At 42.6% G+C, this 24,218-nt stretch overlaps 1 protein-coding gene across 3 annotated transcripts in view; it reads left to right on the forward strand.

The window, feature by feature from the left end:
* Window positions 1-24,218, forward strand: part of slc4a11 (solute carrier family 4 member 11) — a 101,041-nt gene that overhangs the window by 30,769 nt on the left and 46,054 nt on the right. For 2 of the 3 annotated variants that reach the window (XM_037071265.1, XM_037071266.1), the window contains 2 exons: window positions 15,989-16,039; window positions 20,476-20,592. In XM_037071265.1, the coding sequence (XP_036927160.1) occupies window positions 15,989-16,039; window positions 20,476-20,592 (168 nt within the window). The remainder of the gene's footprint in view (window positions 1-15,988; window positions 16,040-20,475; window positions 20,593-24,218) is intronic. The other variant, XM_037071267.1, reaches the window with a different exon arrangement.

Consider the following 24,218-nt stretch of genomic DNA (forward strand, 5'->3'; position numbering starts at 1 on the left):
ACACAAGGTTAGAGGCAGGCAGCCTGACAGATATACAGTAGAGGAGACTTTGCCGGCATTTTCTCTCCCGCTGCCTTCGCGATCGATCCTGTCGAAGCTGTGCCTGTGCAGTTCTGCGGGGGGACACCGCAAAATGAAAAGCAGCGAGATATGCTGTCGGTTGGCGGGCAGGGCTGGAGCGGCATACAGTAGAGAGGGGCTGTGTGGAGGAACAGCAGACTTGAAAGGGAGATGGTGGCCTGGCTTTAATCGAGCTGGAGGAAGAGGGGAATGTGCAAGCAATTAGCAGGAATCCCCGAGCACTGGCTTTTTATTTTTTTTTCTTCCTCTTCTTCGTCTTCTTCTTCTACACCCCCCCCCCCCTCTTTTTTATGAAAATCGAGGCAGCCAATTTCTTCAGCGAGCGGTTGGCTGGTGTGTGCGTGTAGTGGAACAACACCCTCAGTCAGTCACTTACTCACTCCCGAGCTTGGCTTACACACACACACACACACACACACACACACACACACACACACACACACACACACACACTCCTCAGCTCCCCTGCTGCAGCACCTGAGTGTAATCCCGTACCTGTGTGTAACTGTTAGAGCCTGAGAGAGGATGAAAAATAGAAAAATGAAACATACAAATAGATGAAGGGAGGCCAGACGAGAAAAAAAATAGGGGCGGGGGGGGTAAGAAGTGATGAAGCGCCGGGGGTGGAGGAGGTTTAAATTGAAGCGTGTTGCGGCGCTCACCCGCCCCCCAACACCTCGGTCACGATGCCTCGTCTCGCCGCGCCGCCAGACATGGCCGGATTCATCTGTGAACTCACACTCGCCGGCTCACTATAACTATCAATCCCTCTCAGGTGAAAGGAGCAGAGGATTACTGCAGAGCCTTTCAGTGCACAGACCCGATGCCAAGAGAGGGATCAGGAAAAAAAAAAAAACAACAGAAAAACGCTGCAGGATGGAATATTTTGCACAAAATTTAAAATCTAAATTAGACAATTATTCAAAATGACTCAAATTGAGGCTAAACCATGAGTATTAATTCTTTGTGCTCTGGCTGCCACAGTATGAAATATTCTTGTAATAATTCTTGCGCTTGTGTCTTCTGAGCACTCTTGCTGTGCTGCACGTCAGCCTGCAGCGACTCTTCAGCATATTTTGCATTTCGTATACATGCACGAACGTCCACACAAAGTGTTAAAACTCATCTGCTCGTATAGAGAAAATTATACACACACTGATGTATGAAAGGTTGCGAGAGAAGATAGAAAACACACTCCCACGCACAGCGTACGGCTGAGCGAACACTCAGGCCGTCCAGCGCCGGGCCAGCCAGAGTCCACCTGCTTGCCAGACAGCTCGCTCGTAGCCAGACTCGTGGTCAAGGCTCTGCTGTGACATCATCAACGTCAGACAGCAGCCCGCGGACACAGCTGTCTACAGCAGAGCCAGCAGCCCCTTCAAACAATCCACCAAAGTCATATTCTACAAAAAAAAAAAAGAAAAGAAAAAGAAGCCTCACCAGTGTCTCTCGTGTGGACGACTGAGTGAACATATTCGACATCAGTGAAGCATAAAATAACAAAAAAAAAATGTCACGGATGAAACGATCAGGGATGAAAAGTGGAGTTAGTTAAAAGGAGGCTTCCAGTTTAATTGTCATATTTTGACATTTGGCAGTTTTTAATTATAATTTTTTTTGACAATGTGAAGTAGCAAATCTCACATTTTCCCTTCTGCATCTCCTTGTTAACACTGTAAGCATCCCTCTCTGGAAACATGCCGCACGCGGGGCTTCATTATACCCGCCAGGATTTTTCTACCTATCTGCGGGAAAAAAAAAAAACAAAAACTGAAGGACAAAAACAGATTTCTCTTCCGTCGATGTGACTCATTGTACTTCAAGGTTCTTCAGATAAAAGCAACCATCAAAAAAAAAGAAAAGAAAACGTGGCGTTTACCTCAGATGACGAGCTCGGGGGACGGTTCAGTACAGGCTTGTTTGGCTCGGTGGATTTTAATTGGCAAAACACATCGAAAGAACCTAAAGATAACACACTGAATACCATGTGGGAGAGTAACAACACATCACATACACGACAGAGAGGAAGTACTGGTTTGCATACTGCTGTTTTGAGGTTTAGAGTTTGGCATTACGGCCGTTTAGACCTTGGTTTTTTTGGACCCAGAAGGGACCATGATTGGTTGGGGAGGATGTTCTGATTGGATCTCACTGAGAACCAGAAGAAATGTCGTGGTCTGGACTCGTCAACATTATATTTTATCGAAGAACACTTGAAACTAGCAATCGAGACTATAAACTGTTTACTGAGGTAATAAATCAAGTGTGAAGTAGGATCATTTTCTCATAAGCTTACATAGCAACACTTTTCTTGGAACCAGTGGCGTCGCCCCCTGCTGACTGTTAGAAAGAATGCAGGTGTAAGACACTTCACCTTCCAGACCAACAAGTTTAAAGTCGAGTCCCTTAAAGTACAAAGGAGCACAAAGGCCTGCAGATGTAGGTTATGTCATCCTCTCAACTAATTGATTATTATTAGGTTTGAATCGGCGTCAGTCACAAATCCTAAAGCTTAAATTTTTAAAACATTTTGTTTATGGTCCAACCAAAAACCAACGATACGTAGATAGATCAGTTTATCTTCAGATGAACCAACAAACCTTTGCAATGTTTACAGAAATTACAATTAACCGTCCTTCAGAGTAGTTGCTGATTTGTTTCATGTCGATAATCAAATCAATAAATCAACAACATGGATCAGTTTATCATCCAGTGTTCAGCTTCTTCTTACATGTGAGGATTTACTGCTTTTCTGTGAGAATATTTGGGTTTTGGACGGCTGGTTGAACAAAATATACAACATGAAGACGTCAGTCTGGGCTCTGAGGAGCATTTTTCATTTCATTTCATTTTCATACATATTTATTTTAATTTTATAGACAATTATTCAATTAAACTTGAAAAGATTCTTGTCATTTTGGTGGTTTAACGACTACTTCAGTTTAAAATATAGATTAAAAATGCAGGTTCGCATCTGCAGTAAATACATCGCCTCTGGAAAGGTGAGATTTTATCGACCGCCGGCTTCTGAAGATGGAATCTGTCGGTCGATGTCGGCTGCAGTTTAAGATTCAGTATGAACCGACATCACAGATTACATACGGAAAATAAGAAGCTGAACTGTAAGGAGGTTTTTTTTTCCTCCCGAGTGGAGCCGACAGAAACAAATTGCAGTGAGAGTGTGAGAGTGTGAACGAGCCGAGAGTCGGGCTGAGACTTGTCCTGATGGAAGTGGCCGTGACCTTGTGGGGTTAAGATCAGTTTAAGACGTAAACCAGATCATTTTCCACCTCACACATTACACAATCCGACCCAGATTTTCTCCGGGGAAAAAAAAAACAAACTACACCTCGCTGGCTGCCGTTCAGCACTCGCGTGGTTACAGTATTGCAATCATTCCTCCCAGTTTGGGCTGCTGATCAAGATTACAGAGGTGTCCCTCCACCAAGCAGCTCCTCGAGAGGCTTTCCCAGCTGGGCCGGCGTGATGTGGATTTTCCCCCTCACCTGGTGATGGAAGAGGATAAGATCAAATACAAGCCCTCGCTGTCCTTCATGAGGAGTGTAGGAGTTCCCATAGAGACGGGATAATGATCCTCTGCTCCTTTCACCTGAGAGGGATTGATAGTTATAGTGAGCCGGCGAGTGTGAGTTCACAGATGAAGATGTTCGGGAGGAGCTTGGAGAGCACTTGCAGTTGGCCGTCATCCAAGTTAAGATGGACGTGTAAAACCTGAAACAGCCTGAATATCACTAGAATATGTGTTAGCAATGTATGTTTCTGCAACCGGCAGATGTGCTGAAATGGACAAATGTTGCACCGTGTGGCTCTGTCGTCAAAATATCCAGTAAGCTCACATTGAAATCCATATCAAACAAAAGCCATTTCACCAATCTGGGTTTAAAAACATTATATTTGATACCATATTTTGATAGCACAAGGAAAAAAAAGCAAACATTTAGCGCATAAAAGATTAGATTTTTATTAAAAGATGAGTGTAACTATATGTTAAGAACAACAGCATTTACTTGGATTTGTTTCTGGAGGAGGATGAGCTGAGTGGCTCCATGTCGGAGAGGAGAGCGAGAAAATGCAGCGAGTACCAGCATTTAAAGTTGTTCGGTTCAGTCGATGGAAAGTCGGGTAAAACATTTCTGGAGCTCTCAGCTTTGCAGCTTTCTCCTTAAACAAGTAACTTAACAAAACCTGATGGCAAACTAAAACTGCGTAGGTGTGCCCTCTGGCCTGAGTGGGCCGCGGTACACCTATAATAATACCGTACAAACACATAGTGTAACTGTCCGTTTACGATGTGTGTGCGATAAACACGCTGTCTGAAGTTCTTTAAAATACCGTTGTAATAGAACAGAGACGAGTAAATGCTCTGCTCTTTAAAAAAAAACCAGCCCAGAGCATCGTGAGGAATTCCCTCTCCGCCCGGACTCTCTCTGCGACCGCGGCTCCACAGAGGACCGATGCCAAGAAAGCCTGCGGGCACAATTAGCCAACCAAAGGCCCGGCCTCCTCCTCGGTGCCGGCCCAGCCCTCGTAGATTCCCCCTCTACAAACGCAGCAGGGGCGCCTTTTTAGATCTCTTGCCCTCTTCACTTCTCAGCCTCACCTCCTCTTCCTTGAATTCCAGCGTTTGTCCCTCCTGGGAGGGGGTCTTCTGGCATCTGTTTTGCATATACCTGCAGCAGGTCCGCCTGGATTGTGAGGACGATCGGCTCAGTTTCAACCCGGCTGGTTCACACAGACGCCGAGAGTCGTAGAAGTTCACTTCCTGATGTCTCGGAGCATCTACATACGCATCAAATCCTGTTTTTTTTTCTCTTAATGCACTGAGGGCAGAGTCTGTAATGGGTTAGAGTAATGAGTGCCTCTTACCAATAAAGCCGTCCACAGGCTGCTTGTAGATTGTATAAAGTCCTTTCCTTTCAGCCGCAGCAGGAATGTTGTACTACATCTGCATTCTTGAAGCAGCACACTGTAATTAAACAAAGGTCAAACACTGTGGGTAGCTCGCTGTATAAAAGTATCCTTTCATTGATTTATCTTCATGTAGCACAATAGTTCGACAGCTTCTGTACACACAATTTATTGGATCCAATTAATCAATAAAAGCAGGCGTAGTCTGGATGTGTCCTGAGTGAGGCGTTCTATCAAAGATGAGGATATTCTATGTTCTACTTATAGCGCCCCGATAAAAATAGCTCCCATCGACTGCACTTTATGCTTGTACAGGAAATACAGCGGCCGGCCGATTTATTATTTAGCCTTTTTTTTTAAAAATGAAAGCATATATGAAAGCTGATTTTAAAGATTTACATCTTTAGTCAGAGCGCCGCGGACAGGCTGCGGAAGCTGAGAGGAGACGAACGGCCACATTGTCGGTTTTTGGTCTTCTCAGATGATGCCAGCTTCGTCCTGTAAGATAATTTACGCCATATTCTGTAGTTTTAATCCATCGAAACAAGAGTTTGTTTCTTCAGTCACATGTCAAATATGGCACAAAAAACCCTTCCTGGAACCGTCCAGTCGCCACCCTCATCCACACTCCCAGCACAGCCGTGGCTGACAAAAACACCTGCAGAGCTGCTCAGACCTGTGAGAGTCGACCAATCACAGGGGGTCTTGCAGACAAAGGCACTAAAATGGAGCATTCAGACAGAGCGTGAACAGAGATAGGTCACCAATGGACAGTATCAGAAAAAATAATGTGTTTTTGAACATATTAAAATGTTCTATTAGACACTTTTAATATTGAATTTATGTGACTGATGAAATTGAATGTAACTTCCAGAGCTCTTTTTTTGGGGGATTTTAGTACTTAGTGATGTATATTTGTTTCTTGCTCCTCTCTAAATGACTAAAGCGCCCGCTGCTTTTAAAGGGGATTAGAGATAATGGCCATTATTTAAGCTCCATCCCGCTGATACTGTACTTCTAAAAATATATCCATCCTTGCTTTCGCCTCCTGTAGATGGTGCATTGTGGATTGGGCTCTCGCTCCTGTGGTCATCAGAACTGGGCGGGCTGAGTCGAGACTCTTCCCGGGGTCCTAATTGATTTAACGACCACAAATAGTACAAATTAAAAATCGTGCAGTGTCGGTTGGTGAAGTAACTCTGCTCAATAAAGCAGCCACCAAAATTGCATAATAATCCACAACGGGAAGAGGAAATTAGAGCGTAAAGTTTATGCTTATGATCTTTCTGGCCCCATTATCTTTTTTTAATTGAGTGAAGAGCATTTACAGTCCTTCATGGAGGATTCTTACTTGGCTTTGTTTACTGAAACAAGCTGTCTGTTAACAGCGCTGCTCTCTGTATGACTGTGTCCGGGCAGGTGGGGAAGGACCGGGCTTCCTGCGGTGCTAAGCTGTAATGGTGCTCTGCGACTTGATAGGAGTCGTGGTAAATCATATTAAATGTGGGCACGAGCATACTGTACACCGCGTGGGCTTCGTCTCAATCTTTGCCTGGGGCATCCAAATCTCTAAAACTATCCCTGAATGTACTCTGTGCAGATGGTTTTTTTCTTCTTCTTGAGGATGGTGGGAAGTTGTGTTCCCTTCACATTTATTCTCTTTTGAGTACACGCAGATCAAAAAGGGGATTCAAAGCGGAGGGAAGGGTCGACCGGCGTTTGATTCGTAGCCCACAGACGTTTTTGCGGTGTGTGTTTTCGCCGCTGAACCCTCTCCGTCTGTCTTTGTCAGACAGTTATTTCTTGCTGTGTTGCTCCTTCAAACTGATGCAAAGAAAACCACAATCGCTGCGCAGGCAACAAGCAGCTGCCTGCCATCTTTTTTTTTTTTTAACGCAGATAACATCCTATCAGACGAAGGCTTGGGTTTATCGGGAAGAAAGAGTTTGTCATGTGGCACATCCCGACGCTGCATCGAGTGATGTGCAGAGCAGATGTTGCCTTTGCTTGTGGGTTTGTGACATGTAAACTCGGCTGACTGACAGATATTTCCCCTCATGTGTACGTTGGGCGATGATGAAAGGACCGACTCTTAGACTCACAAACTCCCACACACACACACACAGCAGAGCAGTGAAAGTGATGAGACGTATGTGAGATACTATTCTCAACCGGATCTGACTTCCTGCTCGCAAGTCGAAATCTTCTTCCTCTTTTCTGCAGAACGTTATCTTACATCTCTTTTTGCGTGACCATCTGAAGTGTCTGTTCCTGGTAGAGCTGTCTTATCAGTCGCTGCCGTTAAACGTTAAATGTGTTTATTTCTACGCAGATTCAGTAATGAGGGTAAATTACATGAAGTGGTGTTTCTGCTTTCTCACTTGTAGTTGTGGATTTGTTGCTGTATTGTATATCTGCAGCATGAGGAAGTTAGTTTTGCTTTTTGTCCCATTCTTAATCTGTTACAGACTGAATGTTTCTTTGTTTGTTCCCCCGCATCATGCATTGGCTTACAATTTAATTGTCTTTTTTAAAGATGCATCATCATCTGAAATGCATGTGCACCAAAATTAAACGTGGTCACACTTAGCATATTGACCCCATTCCTACTTCCTGCAGATAAGTTATGTTGCACGTCACTGACATCACAAATGTGCCGGAAACAGTCGTAACAGGAGAGAAAACAACGATGGAGCCGCTGTGAAAGAAGCATCTGTAAAACTGTGATACATTCTTATGAGTGAGGGTCTTTTGACGGTCATCATTTGAGCATTGAAATTGAGGCGTGAAATTATTTCACCACCATTCAAGTTAGCTGGGCGCTAAACCGGAAGTTTAGTTTAGTTTTGGTCGGCGATCCAGAAATGTTCGTAGTAAGTAAGTCGCCACCGCAGTTTTCCTTGGAATGAACAGGGCTCCACCTCTCTTCATACAGGCAAAGACTGAGCAACTAAATCAAATCTAAGAATATTTTTGACCAGATACCTTCACAATATTGTAGGGATGACTGCTGGTACTTTCACAAAATATTAACACAAGGGGATTAGGGAAGGAAGGAAGTGAAAATCAATAATGTGATATGAACAGTAAGTCAAGGTAAGAGAGAAAATACTCAGAGATGATTTCACAGCTCCTCTCAACACTGTCACTCGCTCTCACTCTGAACATTTCACTCCACACACACTAATGTAAAAACCTGGGACGGACTGTTCGTTGCATTGATTATCATATGTGATCGTGCAAATAGTATGAATGATATGAAAAGGTTGTACTGATGTGAGAAAATCCCAACTGTGTCGAACATTTGAAAGTTAAAATAGGCTTTTTTTTTTTAAGCGGGAAGAGGTTGGAGGAAATGAGTTGGCTGGAAGGGTTTTTTTTAAATTCACTCGAATATTTGGAACATGAGGGCGGGAATGTTGTAGCTGAAAGCACGACGGGTAGATAAGAGTTAAATGCATGAAAAACCTTTCCCAGAAAAAAAAAAAAGTTGAATATTTCGAGTAGTACGAGGAGTTTTAATCGCTGGAATGTCCGTATGGTGCAGAATATGTTCATGTTTTAATAAAAGTTTCTACACGAATAAAAAAGAATAATAATAAATCTCACACACAAAAGAATGTGCAGTTTTGAATGCATGGTGACGAGTTTGGTTAGTCGATAATTAAATAAAACGAGGGTCAGAAAACAGCTGCCGAGCCCCAGCGAGGACATCTGGGAGTAAATAAAAGGTGTCGATGTTTTCTTGGTCACAAATCTGACGAAACACTGGAGGTAACGATGTCAGCGATGGCTGAACGGCTGACGGCTACAGAACCAAGCTGCTAGTAAGTCGCAGATTACTCACAACAAGCGTCTATTAATAGAACCCACGTTATTATTAATTCAGCACGTGTATCAGTAAACATGATCCACACAGATACGCCAACCATCAAGGATTTAGTTTGATGGAGCGCCAATCAAAACAGGCCGCAGATGAACAATGTGGAGAAAAATAAAACAGAATTTTAACACAGAACAATAAAACACAAGTCGTTTTACCTTTGATTGGCATCATCATTACTGTGTTAACGGCAAGAAAGAAGTCATCCAATCAACACATTGTACAGATAATCTTAAAGATGTGATAAATGTTGCATTAAAGTCAGTGTGCAGTATGCAGTTCACACGTTCTCACCGCACTAGGTCTTTATAATTAGCCTTCTATGCGTGGGGAAATGGCGGATGCGTGTTTTTTTTGTGCGTGCTAATTAATGATACATCCTGTCTCAAGAAGTTAACACCATTAATAGTTGTAAATAGATCTCGATTTCTCTCCCTGCGGAGGAGCTCGTGCAAAAGGTTGTAAAAGCCGCTCATAGATTGACATTTAATCCGGCAGTAAAATGTGGGATTAGTAAAAGTTTAAATCTATGACCCAGCAGCAGGAAGAAGAAGAAGAAGAAACATTTGGATTCCCCATGAAGTTTTTCAAAAACAGCCAATAGGAATCACTTCTGTTGTGACACTGCAAAGACCAGCACTGCGTTGGCCGACTGAAACCACTCTGACGCAGCTGTGGCAGGAGAATAAAGTTGAATTACAGAACGGACGGCGCTGCACAATACGTTACTTGTGTCAGATTGCATGTCGGCGCATTCCTCTGCCATGATGTAATCGCAGCTTTTGCACAGATCTGACTTCTGCTTCTCAAAATGTGGTTGATTCAGTGATTGATACTCAGTGTTGCTGCGCCGAGTGTCTCAAAGTGCAGAAAAACCACCAGACACAAACACACAACTATCTTATAAATGCATCTCTGTTCTGTGTGTTTACTGACTATCACTGACAGAGATGTGATCTGAGTAATGTGTTTAGATTTTAATTGAGCCGTTACATCCTTCAATTTTATATCTTAAAGGTCCCATTTTGTAGGAAATTAGATAAAGCAGGTCTAGGTGTGATAAATAAATACTGTGAGGTTGTTAAAAAAACAACTATACGGTCGCCATCAGCGCGACTGTGGTTGCAAACACATCGGCAGAGCTGATGCGGAAACACGGTGGGCGGTGCCTGCTAAGGCCTGTGAGAGCCGACCAATCAGAGCAGCAGCAGGGCTTTTCAGGAAGTGGGGGGAGGGCTTAAAGGGACAGGCACTAAAAACTGAGCTGGAAACATTTTCTAGAAGACACCCAAAATATGAGCATGAACCTTAAAATTAACAAGAAAAATGAGATGTTAAGTTTAGTAAAGGCAGGAAATAAGAGGAGTATGACGGAGCCAGTGGCCTCATAACAACATCGATAAGCAATTTTTTCCATGACCATGTCAAACGTCAGATCATTTGCATGCATTTTTAACAATTTCGAGCGATATCTCCCGGCCCCTCACAGGTGCAGGTGCCCTCCTGCCTCTCCGACTCTTCCGGCTGTCATTACGTCTCAATTCACACAGATTTTTAAATGAATCTGCTTCTGATTTGACAACAGAATAGCCCTCCATGACTGCTAATGAGGCTGTCTCTAAAAGACCATCAGAGCGTGAACTATGTAAAGGTCCTTAATCAGCTGTCTAACAATTATGTGCATGTGTGTGCAGCCCTATTGTATCAGGCGGAGACAGAAACAGAAACAAATAGTGCAGTCTGAGCTTCACATCCTGACAAAAATCTGTCTACATCTGGAGTTTTAAGTCCACAGAAACCTTCATTAACTTCACTTAAGTTAACGTTACTTATTTGGGTCTTTGAATTTAAAACGCAGCTCTTTCTGTTTGCTCATGAAGCGATGGCCCGGCATCTCACAACAGAGAAACATGCCCGCCGTACTTTCCATTGATCTGGCAAAGCCGGTAACACGGGGTAACACGCGGTTCCCTCCAATCCTTCTAAATCTCCCTCTACATCTGTCAGCGGCAAACAGCTCAATACAAGCAGAGCACATGAATCTTCATGATGATCACAGCACTCAGACGAAGACGCAGTTCAGAGGAGCGCAGCGTCCGCAGGAAGCTGGCGTGATGTGCCCCATAAATAAACGAGAAGAGCCCCCGCAGGACACAGAGCGAGCTGCTTTTGTTCAATGATTTTCAAACAGCTGCGTGTGTCCTAAAAATAATTTCTTTGACCCGTGTGTTATTGATTTTATGTTCTCTCGCACGCTTTTTGACAGTGTGGCGCTTTGTTTCTGGTTTCACCACTGCTGAATAATTATTGATGATAATTTACAAGTTACTGCTTCATTCAGACACGACAGTCGTCCTCAAACATTATTGGAACCTCAATGTTTTTGGGTTATTGGACTGTTGGTCCGACACAACGGGACACGTAACATTTGAGCTCTCGGTAAATTAGCAACTGATTTGAAATAATTGGCAGATTAACTGATGATGAAACTGATTATTGAAATGCGGCTGTAATATTTCGGCCCGGGAGAGGAAGCGCCGTTCACTGTTCTCTCTGGCTGCGTCGGGGGAATCTCCAAATAAATGTTGTTTTTTTTTTTTACAAACTTCATTATTTATTAGATAGAGAATTCTGTGGCCTATTTTTTTTTTTTTACGACGCCCAAGGAGACTTTAAGTTGCGACACTGATTTTTATTCCTATTTGCTCACAGGCTGTGAATTGTTGTGCTGGATATTTTATGCATTTGATGACGTGAATGAAATTAGAAAATACAGCAGTGCACCAGCAGAAGTCGCGGCTTCTTTTCAGAGTAAAAGTGAATCGCTTTTGTCTTTTGGACACATTTGTGATGAATATTTTTCTCAATACTTTGGCATTTCTTGGATTAAACAATAACAAGAACTGGCAGATGAATTCATAATTATTGTGGTTATACAACTTTTGTTTTGTCTCCCATGTCTCACACACTGCAGGGAGGGAAAAAAAACCAACGTGCTGTAAAATTGGCTGGCTCAGTATTTTGTTGTTTATTAGACTGATGCTTAAGAGATGATAATCGAGTGGTACAGTCGTTGCAGGACTCTTAATGGGGCGGAACATGACGCGCATTTAATCTCCCGGCTTATTTAACCTCGTGCTGCCGTAGCCTTTTTTTTTTTTTTTTTTTTTTTTTACATTAATGTGACAGCATTTAATAACAGACTTGTGTCGTTTAGCGTTAATCGACCCAGCGAAGTAAGATCGCTGACGCACGAGTCGAGAGTGAGACTGACGTGTGAAACTGACATCATGTTTACGTGAAAAAGGTGCTAACAACCGCATTAATGACGGCAGTGATGATGATATAAATAACATTACAGCTGAGGGAGAGAGATTTATTTGTCAAGACAAGCAAAAAAAAAAAGAAGAAAGAAATAGTTCTAGAGGGCACACGATGATGCAAGGGTATCTGCCTCAGGCGGCTGAGCTGAGTGACAAGTTTATTGAGCTGCGCAGGAAAACAGATTTTGTTGGTGAGGAAAAATAACCCAAGATATGCAAACTAATATATGCTGTGAATGTCCATTGTGCTGGTAGTGTAGCCGAGTGCCTGCCCTCTGAAAGATATATGTTTAATGCAGCAGCTGAAAGTAAGCAAACTGTTGACGGGGATATATGTGATCGACCTGTGTGAGCTGCGTGGGAAGGTGAAGGAAAAATGTACGTCTGTGTGACTGACATCATAATCAAACACACCCGGTAACACAGAAGCAGCCGAGGATGTTGGAGAAATGTTCCCACATGTTTGTTTTACTTACCTGTATGTTTTTCATCCTGGTATTTGAGGAAGCTCAGGTGGGGGGAACAAAAATACCGGAAAGTTTTTTAGTTCCTTCTGCTAACTCTCATCACAAATTAGGAAGATTTACGACCAAAAGATCGTCGTCAGGATTCATCTTGACACGGTCGACTCACCAGGCAGCATCTCCCCTTCAGGTCAGAGAAATAATGTCAGTGTAGAGGTGTCAGGTAAAGAGTTGCAAGCTAAAATTCGAATGCACTCACACGGTTAAAGGTCTTTGACATTTAAAAACTCTTTTTTTCCATTAGTATCCTGTCGGAGTGGCGGTCGTGAAGGTCGCTAATAAATCAGTTTATTCCATTTCATCTAATTTCAAGTCAAAGACCAAGTGTTTCAATCTCCTTAAGAGGATCCGACGATGTGACGAACTTTATCAAACGGCCAACAGCTTACAATCAGTCACAAATCAGGATAAAGAAATTATTATAATTGGACAAAGTTTGCATCCTATCCATGAATTAAGAGTAGAAGTTATCGCTTTATCAGCCCAGAGCTTTGAAATGCTTCCACGTCATAGATAACATTAAAGAAAATTGGGTAAGCAAATTCAATTCACTTAATCTCACTTCCATTTCCTTAAAAGACAAAGTCATTTTTGGAAATGTGCTCATTCTCTTTCTCGCACAGAGTTTGATGAGAAGGTAAAGGCGTGAAGACGGGTAAAAGCTTCCTCCTTACAACCCAGTTTCGTCATTTTAACATTTGGACTTTAGTACAGATTCAATCTATGAGGTTTGAAGTGTTATTTTTTTTTTTAGCTTTAGAGGTGCTGAACAAAGCCAGGCGAGCTGTTTCTCAGCCTGTTCCAATCTCTGTGCTAAGCTAAGCTAACCAGCTCCTGCAGTATCATCATATTTACCATACAGATGTGAGAATGGTATAGATATTCTTATATAACTCTCAGCAAGAAAACAATAAGCGTGTATATATATATATATATTTCCCAAAATGACAAACCACATCTTTAAAATCGTGTGTTTTCTTTGCATACAGGATTGAAGATCAGTCCAAGTGCCGAGGATGGAAGCTTAACAGAATAAGACACAATTTAAATATCTATCACAGACCCAAGCAGCTACATCATTACTGTACCTGTGCAGATTAGAAAAGCTAATTGTTATGGGGGGGGTAAATGAATCCCAGCTTCTTTTACTCTTGATTTGTTTTTTCCCCCTCTCCAGATTTAACCCCAAGAGTTAAGGAACATTACATTTAATTAAAATTGTATATTGTTCTGGTGTGCTGGGCTTTGTCACATGGAAGAATCCCTTCAGAAGGAGAGATGTTGTGTACTTGTATACCCTTTTTTTCTGTATCAGAGTTTGAGAGATTGATGTTTGTGTATGAGGAATATATGAGTGTGTGTGTGTGTGTGTGTGTGTGTGTGTGTGTGTGTGTGTGTGTGTGTGTGTGTGTGTGTGTGTGTGTGTGCCATTTCAGTGCCCATTCGTCTGGGATGGCTCTGAATTTCTTTTTAGAAGCCAAGTCAGGAAAATGCCCCCGAGACATGCCGTTGATCTTTAGTTATAGGATGAATATGTGAACATATTGGCTTAATGCTGAAGAAAAGCTTCACAGAAGTCGCCTCCTGCCCTCCTTCCCTCCTTCCCTCCCTCCCTTCCTCCCTCCCTCCCTCCTTTCCTCCCTCAGCCCACAATGTCTCAATAACCTTCAAAGTATCCCCTCTCCCATATCTGCCTCGTCGCTCTGTGCCATCCGCATGCTGCACGCATCCACAGGGCCGCGTGACAAACCCCTCTGAAATGTTGTACTCTAAATTCCCTCCCTGTGTGTATTTGTAGTGGAGCCTCTTCACCAGATTAAGTTTAATTCCAAAATGAGATATCCACCATTTTAAAAAGCGCTGCGCCCCGACCATTGCAAAACGATTTCCCTGCCTGGAAGCAAAAAAAAAAAAAAAAAAAAAAAAACCTCACAGTGGATTATCGCCGAATGTACGAGCCAAGTCGAGACCTTTTGGCTGATGAAAAGAGTGTGTGTTGTGCATAATCAGAGCCTGTTAACATTTTCTTCTACTTAATGAACATGTCAGGAATGAAGCCTATGCATTTTTCTGATAACGCTCCCCCCCCCCAAAGGGAATTTTTCTCTTCACCTTCTGGTTGAACTGCGGGGTTACCCAGTCTGTGTTGAGTCTCTCTGACAGCTCTGGTCCCATTAGAAAGGGAATATTTTAACTTACCCAGCCCGTCTTCCACACGCGCAGTCTATTCACTGTTTACCAGCTCCTTTTTTTTTTTCTCCGTTAGCAAAGCTTGACAAGTCACTGTCGGGCTGATCAGACCAAGACAAGTCAGGCAGCTCTTCCCATTAACGTTGTTTGCACTCGAGGGCGTCACTGGTTTGCATTATTTAAATCAAATAAATCAGAGCAACAGGTTGAACAGGGCACGCGGGGTGTCTTATCAGCAAGAACTGTGGTAGCTGATGCAAAATTTAAGATGTTTTTTTGCTTCTGCTCTCACTCAGCGGGATTTAAATGTAATGTAAATGTCAAAAAATGTAAACGAACATGATTTCTAACCATCAACCTACAGTCCAGAGATCTTGCCAAACATACTGTAGTGCAAAAGTGGACACAAGACAAAACACTAAATTAATAAATCGACTGACGTCTACACACATGCAATGATCCCTCACATCTGGTTTTCAAACACTTTTGGCAAGATATTAATCAATTTAATGGTTAAAAATTACATCAGTATACCGGAAACGGACGTATCTGTGATTCCGGTTGATAATAACGAATAACCATCGTATCATCTGGGCTCTAAATCTGAAAGACACCATTAATGTAACATCACGTGTTGGTCACGAGGCCGAACATCTCATCCCTGAATAGACGCGTGTTTGAAACCTCTCACGGTTTTAGAAGCATCACAGTTTTCAGTGTGTCCTTCTTCTTCGGCATTGTTCCGTCTGTATCAGCAGCCATCAGCAGGGAGGTATTTTAGTCTCAAGTACGTGAATGTACGAGTTCTCATGAGTTACCTCCTGTAACCACGAGATGCTTCATGCCTGTGTGTCCAAGTCTCTCCCTCTTGAACATCAGCACTGAATATCTAACAGCGCTCTGATAATGGCTCCTTTTGTCCCCATCTGCCATATAAACAATTACTGTGTAAAAATAATCTCATTTCGGATGAAAATGACCCCCTGCAGGAGCCGATGCTGTTGCCCAGTTTCACCTCAGTAATTTTCTGTCTTCCCCTGTTTTGCTCTCTCCTGCAGAGGCGCCTCCCACTGGGATGTCCAAGAATGGATACTTCTTTCAAGAAATGGGTGAGTGTGAGCCGCCACCAGGACATATAATAGCACTCTACATTACAACAAAGCCACCAATAATAAAGCCTCCATGAGTGTGATCCTTGCATCATAAATGGGAAGAGAGGTCGAGGGAATTTATTTCTTTTATTATTAAATGTTGCCAATAATGTGCGTCGCACAGTATGAAAGATGCAAATTAAAGATGGAGGCTGCAGGACAGACACAGAAAACTCTCCCAGCTCTCACACTCCAATGCATTTGGGATATAAATAATGAACTTTGCTTCGGCTGTTATGATAACGGCAGTTTCATTACCTTCAAGCCAAGGAGAGGCACCCAATTAGTATGTGCAGCACAAGCAGTCGGGACGAGAACATGCTCGCATTGGATCTCCCCCGTCTCCCCCGGCCAATTATTCCCCCTCCTGCAACACACCCCGGTTCGCTCAGCAGATTCACAGGAGGCCCCCCGCTGCAGATGAGCATAAGCGTCTTTATTAGGCAACCCTTTATCAGGATATAAACGCAATTACATTATTGTTGGCATGTAAGCATTATCCGCCATTGTCATCTCAGATGTCCATTAGCAAAGCTTTGGTCTGGAAGCTCCTCACATGCACCGGGTAACAAAAAGCAGAGAGAAAATTAATGTTAGTGTGTTTAATAATTAATATGTCACCCAGAGTTGCTGAATCTGATCACGGCTGCAAAAACAACAAACCTTTAATGGTGCAAAATGGAATAAACACCTGAGACGTGAACAAAATGGCTGCAGAGGTGATGTCTTGATATGCTTTTCCCCATGTGATCTCCTTGATCGGGGGGTTCGGGGGCTGCACTGTGCTGTCAGTGACAGCAGTTTCTGCAGCGATGCATCAAGGGGAAAGTGCTACAGGTGGTTTTAAAGGTGAGTTTGTTGGATTTCAGGACTTAATTCAGGGGATTCCCCCGAGGAAATTGTGGAGCAGACGCGGTAAGCGGCACAGATCCAGGCACATCTTATCGTCTGATCTTTTTTAGCGGGTAAATAAACAAACAGCCACACTCAGTGCAGGGATTTCACCATGCGGAATAACACCTCAGCTCTCCTCCCTGAAGCTTATTGTCTTACTTCATGTGCATGCATTCATTTTTTTTATGATTGATTTTGTTCAGGTGAGGTGGCAGGTCAATGTTTTAAGTACTGGGAAACCCTGTTGTTTAGCTGCAATGTTGTTTTTCAATCCCTTTAATTCTTTTCATGGCCAGAACTGATAAGATAACTATTAATTTCACATTGTTGTATCTTAAAAAGACGTTCCGAGCCTGCAGGTTTTGCACACTTATGGGTAGGAAAGGTTAACATGTAGGGAGGAAAGATGGACGATTTAATATTTCATAACTTCAACGCGCTCGACCTCTTCCCTCCTCTCCGAACCTTCATGTTCATGTGTTGCAGAGTGCAACCGTGCTGCCTTCCTCTGAAACTGAAACTGTCGATGGTAGATCACAAGTTGCAAACAACCATCGAGTGCATCAGAGTTTGTAAATGCTGCTCCCGTAAGTCAAATACAGCAGTACACGTCAGGCCGCCACATATCCTGCACACATTTACGTTTATACACGTTTGTCCATGGATATAAATATGATCAGCTGATGTTTGTTTCTTGTTTTATGTTATTCTAGCAGTGCGTTGGACATCCTGTTTGTTGGCTTAAGAGTTTATTAGTCTATCAACTGAACAGAAATCATATTCAGAACAAAGATGAAGTGTTTGCAGCATCTCGAATGTGAATATTTGCTCCTTTTCTCCGTTTTATATCGTCGTACATCGACCGTCTTCATGTTTAAACGTGGATTACAGCTGAACACTGTTTTCATCGCGATCGAGTCTGAGGAGAATTTTCTTGGCCATTCAAGTAATTGTTAAGTCAATATTTCCATCCTGATTTCCTCAAATTGTTTTGTCAAATATTCACTTTACTTTCAAACATTAGAAAAAGAATACGAGCCGGTCTTTAAAAGTGAAAAGCTGGAAATAGTTTTTGGCTCTATTTTGTTTTAGACCGTTGGTTCGACAGAAAGCGACACTTTAAAACACTTAGTTCTGGTGTTTGATAGACACATTTATCGGAACATAACTGTCAGATGAATCCATCCGTGAAAATGATGCTTTCTTTCATTCTTATACAACCTTACGACGACACCTGCTGCGCATCTTTCCTCGAGTAATTCTCAGAACACAAAGCATAAAAGTTTAAACATGGTTAATGATGCAAGCGTTCTGTAGTGTGTCTGTGTGTAACGCTGCTGTGTTTCTGTATGTCACGGCTCAAAGGGCTGCTGCAGAACACTGCACACCGTTTGAAGGAAGCACATCAATCATTCAGTGTTTTCATATCAAACATCACTCGCTCCTTCTTCTGCATGTTGCACGTTTGTATTGACGGGTCACGGATGCCGAGCCGCGCTTCACGCGCAGCTCGTCTAAATTTAAATGCTGCAGAGCCGATTCGATGTATCATTGGGCTGACATTGTGAAAAAGTACATTGCATATTTGGAGTTTAATATGAAAAAAATAAACAGATAAACATTTAAACTTTTCGATGCGAACGCGTCTTGGAGTAAAGCCGTCGATTTGTTCCTGCGGCTCTGCAGCCGTTCTTCTCTCTCCCCAAGGTGATTTGAAAGTCAGAGCCCAGCCGGTGAGTCTGAGGCGCAGAGGGATGCAGGCGAGGCGACGACACAGCGAGGTTCAAATAATGTCAAGTGCTGAGGGATGATCCTGATGCAAGGCAAACTGAATGAACTGAAATTAGGGCCCCCCCCCCCCTCGCAGATAAGGTCAGCAGATAAAGAGCACGAGTATGAGATATTGTTCTCGTTGCATCGAGCCGATCGCCCGATGATATTTGGGAGCCCACCAGCAGCTGTGGATTTGGATTTAAGGGGGCTGCTGTGTCAGGAAGGAGAGAACGCGATGAGTCATACAAACAGGCTGCGGGCTGCGTCCTGTGATGCTTCCTACCGTACAAAATCATTTCCATTACACACCAGAAGACCCCGTCTACCTGCTGAATCATGGGATACATGTCTTCATATCAAAACAAACACAAACAGATATCATTTCTTTCAGATGAAATGAGATGGAAGATGCTCTCGTCCGTGGAGAATAAAGATATTTGTCTCTGCTGCTAAAAAGGATGCAGGAAAACACATTTACATTCAAACACAATGGAGGCTACATTAAGAGGAGCAGCAGGGACTCGAGGATGGGAAATAAAAGAAGATGTGCTGCGTGCTGAGGGTAAAAGGCTCGCTTCAAAAAGCCGCTGTCCTTTCTGATTAAGATGATTAATTGCAGGAAGGACAAAAGATTTTTCTGTAGATGTTTTTCTTTGCACGGGGGGACAAAGGTGCCGTTATTTTGACACAAACAGTACCCGGGAAAAAAAGGGGAAAACTGCAAATTAGTCACCATAATGCCACAGTACAACACACAGCAGCTCCAATAAGAACAGAAATAACAGAATGATCAACAAATCTTCTCTTTTTACTGGATTTTACTGGGTTTATTGTTCAGCAAGCTTCATCTTTGATTAATGTTCAAGGTACTTTTAAGAGTTCCCACCCCAAAATGATTATATACAGCTTGTTTACTGACATATTTGATCACAGTTACATGCTTTTATCAGCTTCTGATATTGATTAAAGATCTATATCTGACTATAGAGTTCTGCAGGTAAAACATATTCCGTCAGAAAAACATTTTAGATGATGTTTTTTTGTTTTGTTTTCCGGATCTTTAATATCTTTGAGTTTCGGACTGTTGGTCAGACAAGAATCAACAAACCTGATCAATAAAGCCCGTCATTAACCTGTGCTTAAAACCTGTATTCATACTCAACCAAACTATATTTTGTGGAATGACGAGAAAACGAAAAGCTGCCATGAAATCTGACAAGTGAGCCTCCTCATGACATCCTCCAGGAGACGCGATTGCAATAGTTGCATATAATTCTGAGTATTTTTATTTTTTGTTAAGCATCACTTGTTTATCACGGTGTCAGGATGGTTCACTGGCTATCAGATAAGCTGTCACAAAATAGCAGAATGTCTTGTCTTAATCTCTCGTTGCTGTCTAAACTTTATTCTGAAAGGATTTCACTGTTGGGGGTCCTGAAATTAGAGATTTTGCTTATCATGTTACTGTCTTTATTTAAGAATATAAGAAAAAATATTTGTAGACACTGGGAACACTGGGAAACTTAATTTTTTGTTATTTTGACAACTGTATTAGCCTCATTTTATGGTCTTTTATCCTAAAACTTGAGCTGACAGGTGAAACAACGCACACTAAGAACCTGTTGAATTCCTCGACTCACCAGCTACTTTGGCCGAAGACAATAACAGCAGAGTTTACTGGTATCTGCTGAGGTCCAGGAGGTGACCCTGTGCTGTTGTGTCCCCAGAGCAGCGGGAGGTGGAGCAGGAGGAGGGCAGCGAGGGCCGAGAGGAGGGACAGGACTCGCCAATCGCCTGCGGAGATGACATCCACCTCTATGACAACCAGATCAGCCCTGGGCCAGGTCAGTACCGAGAGAGAGACGGAGCTAAGAGTGAGAGAGAGAGAGACAGGTGGAGAGTGAGAGGGCGGCGGGGGTGAGAGTGTGTGGTGGGGATAAAGAGGGAGGAGGAGACGGAGGGAGAAGGAGTCAGGGAGACAGACGGGGAGGAGGAACAACGCTTGAGAAGTGATAAGATAAAGGAGGGCTAACCCTTTAATTTACAGGCTGTTAATTACGCTGAAATGACTTTAAAGTACGGGGTAATTACAGCGCAAAACGAATGCAGAATAAATTATGGGAATTAAGCTAACTGAATACTTTGGTTCAGTATTCTTGTCACTTATTGCAAAGACGGGTTGTTAGCAGGTGATTCCAACTCTGTGTGGTCACATATATGAACCGCCAACACCTGTAATTACCTCTCCGCCTCCCGTACGTAAATATGTACCACAAAGTAAACGAAGACAAGGTGGGTACCATGAAATGTCACCTGTCGCAAAATGTTGTTACCGTTCCACCGCCTGTTAAGTGTGACGTGAACTCTTCCAGGGAAACACAGGTGAATTACAAACACATCAGGTCTGTTATACTGAAACATGATGTTGTGGAAACTGCATTTGTTTGGTGCAATGAGAATGAAATATGTTAACCAAAGAGTTGTGTGTAATTACCAAACAATTCTGCATTAATTTATGTCCGCAATCACCAGTAGTTCTACCACTACAACGTGTTGTTATCCTAATTTAACTGTATCTATTTAAAGATATATCCAGTATTTCTTCAGTCACATTGTATTAAAATGACTACCTGCTTTCCACCGTCCCTCAGTTTTGGCTTTGTGGTTCGTAAGTTGACTTTTGATGTAATTTCCAGACGAAGCATGCAAATGTTCTCAGTTCTGATAAACCCATCGAGTTCTACCTGCTGAGCACCAAACTGCAGACAGAACCAGGGAGGTCCAGCTCTCTGTGCAGAACCCGCTCATGTTAAACAGCCAGTGTAATGCCACTGCAGCGCTGCAGCCTCTGACCCCGTCTCATTTCCACTGGGACACTGTGTCAAAACCAGCTTGTGCAGATTTAAAGAAGAAAGCAAACGCTGAGAGCTGCTTCTCTGAATTTGCCTCTTCCAGTCAATAATCTCCTGTTTTTTTTCAACTGACTGATCAATATCACATTTTGTATTTTGTTTTATTTTTTATTTTTTTTTGCTCCTGGCATCTTTGGAGATGTTTTATATCATAACATGAAGCTCATTCTTCAAAGAACAGTATTTGTCTCTTCAAGCAATCAGTCAAGCAGGAAGCAAAAAAACAAAACAAGCAAACAAACAACAACTTTCAACTCTCTTCTGTCAACTTCACCGTGTTCTGAGTCCATCCGCAGCCTGTTGGCAGGTGTTGACTTGACGGACAGCTCCTCAGCTGCAGGTGCAGATGATTTTGACCCCATCACCAGAAACCCCACAAGTCAACAGGTTACCGTTGCCATGGTAACAGTCCCAGGTGCACCAGGGGTGAGAGTGTTGCGGGGGGGGGGGGGGGTGTGACAGGTGACCATGTCACTCGGGCTGATTCTCCATACATAGTAACACTTAAGGCATCTGACAAGAGAGCCGGAGCAGTGCAAGCTGGGAAACAAGTTAGAGGAAGAAAACAAGGGAGGGGAAAACTCTCCGTCTCACGCTGGACGGGTGGACGTCGAGTCTAAAATAAGAGCGTGAGAACACCAGAGTGGTGAAGTGTAAACATTTTACACACGTCTTAAAGGATACATTAAGTTATCCAACAAATGTGGGAGAGTAAAATGTAGAAGCAGTCAGTTCTTCATCTCTTGGAGCCATGATGATGAAGATAGTTTCACATTATTGCACATATTTATTTCAGCGAATATACTTCCGTTCAATAGGACCGAATTTAAACCCAACACTGCCCAGAATTATATAATCCATCCAGAAATATGAAAAGGTTGTTAACTGTGGCAAAATCTCTTGAGGGTGAGATATACGTTATATTATCTCATGCTACATAATCGCCATATCACTCACCCCCCTAATCACGGCGCCATTGATCCACAGCCGTGGCTTCAGTTTGAACCTGGCGTCGTGTTTTTTTGTTTTTTACTGCGCTCGTCTTCTTCAGATCGCTGTAATACGTTGAATTCTCACTGCTGTCATCATGCAAAAAAAAAATAATTTCTCACCCGCAGGTGCAGAATGTTTGTCATGCCCAGTGGTGTCTGTTCCCAACATTTTCAGTGCATTATTCATTGACAGTGCAGCTGAATGCTGATGAGTGTGTTTTTGTTTTTATTCCCGACGCCCCTCCTCCTCCTCCTCTTCTTCCTCTTCTTCCTCCTCCTCCTCTTCTTCCTCTCCCCGAGCCGAGTTGTCACATACATTTGATCCCGGTGTCATTAGCTGTTTGTGTGCCTGTTGCTGCTCTTTAATTTATGTCACTAATTATTAGGTTATGTTATTATTCCACATCAGCAGGCCGCTGTGGAATATGTCCACCGTATCAAATCAATGTAAGACTCCAAACAGGAGTTTTAATCACATCCTGTCTGCCTACATAAGCAGCGGTCGGAATAGGAAATAGCGTAGTGATTACATCAGACCCCGAGACAGCAGCTCTTACCTAAATCTGATTTTCAAAAACATGTCTGTTGTAATTAATTAATACCCCAGTTTATATCCAACAGTGGCTTCTTTCATGAAAAAAATGTTGGATGCTTTTATGATTCTAATCTGTAATACTGTCCCTGGTTTCTGGGACAGTATTCAATCTTGACCTTTATGAAATCACGTCTGTTGTATATTTGTAGCATACTAAAGATATGTTTTATAATGGCTCCCGCTGTTTGAGTTATTTAAAGAGCTTAATTTTAATTTAATGCCCCGATATGAGCTCTGCATCCCAAGTACTGCGGCGATCTTGTTTTTGTTTTTTGTTTTCACAGTGCGTCATCATTCAGAGGGAAAACAGGATTCATCGCTGCAAACACTAAATTGTTCTTGTCCTCGCCTGTCTCAGCTCATTGAAAATATAATCTCTACACGTTGTTTTTATTCAATGTAGTCATCGTCAAAAATATGTTCCTTTCTTTCTGAATCGTGAGACAGAAGATGAGGCGAAGTTATAAATGTGATAAATGATGACGGCTTAGATAAGATCAGAATGTGAATTGGAACATTAGTGGTAAATAATTCATTCATTTAAACAACTGTTGGCAACCTGTAGAGCGTTTCTAGGTTTAGTGCAGCTAAACTGTTCAAATGGACAAAAAAACCTCCCTAATAGTTCTGACTGTCTAGTTTTTGGTGAAGAACTGTTCAGAAAACGATTGTCTCCAGACTTTAAGCCATATATTCAAGAGGTGATCCTTCAACTTTCCCTCTGGTGCCACCATTAAGTTTCCTTTTGCAGTTGTTAGTGACATGTCCTAACAACTCTGGTTGGTTGAGATATCAGTTGGTGCTGCAACTTAAAGGATCCTGAATCTCTTTAGTGCCACCAGAAGGTCAAAGTTTTGGCGTCTTCGTTGCATTTTCTCATTTTCTATGAGACCGATTGGCATGAAATCTGGTACAGAAATTCATACCTGAACCATGAGGGTTTTATATTTGTTGTTTTGAGGGTAATTTCT

Source organism: Acanthopagrus latus, chromosome 16 (assembly GCF_904848185.1).
Source record: "Acanthopagrus latus isolate v.2019 chromosome 16, fAcaLat1.1, whole genome shotgun sequence".
Taxonomy (NCBI): domain Eukaryota; kingdom Metazoa; phylum Chordata; class Actinopteri; order Spariformes; family Sparidae; genus Acanthopagrus; species Acanthopagrus latus.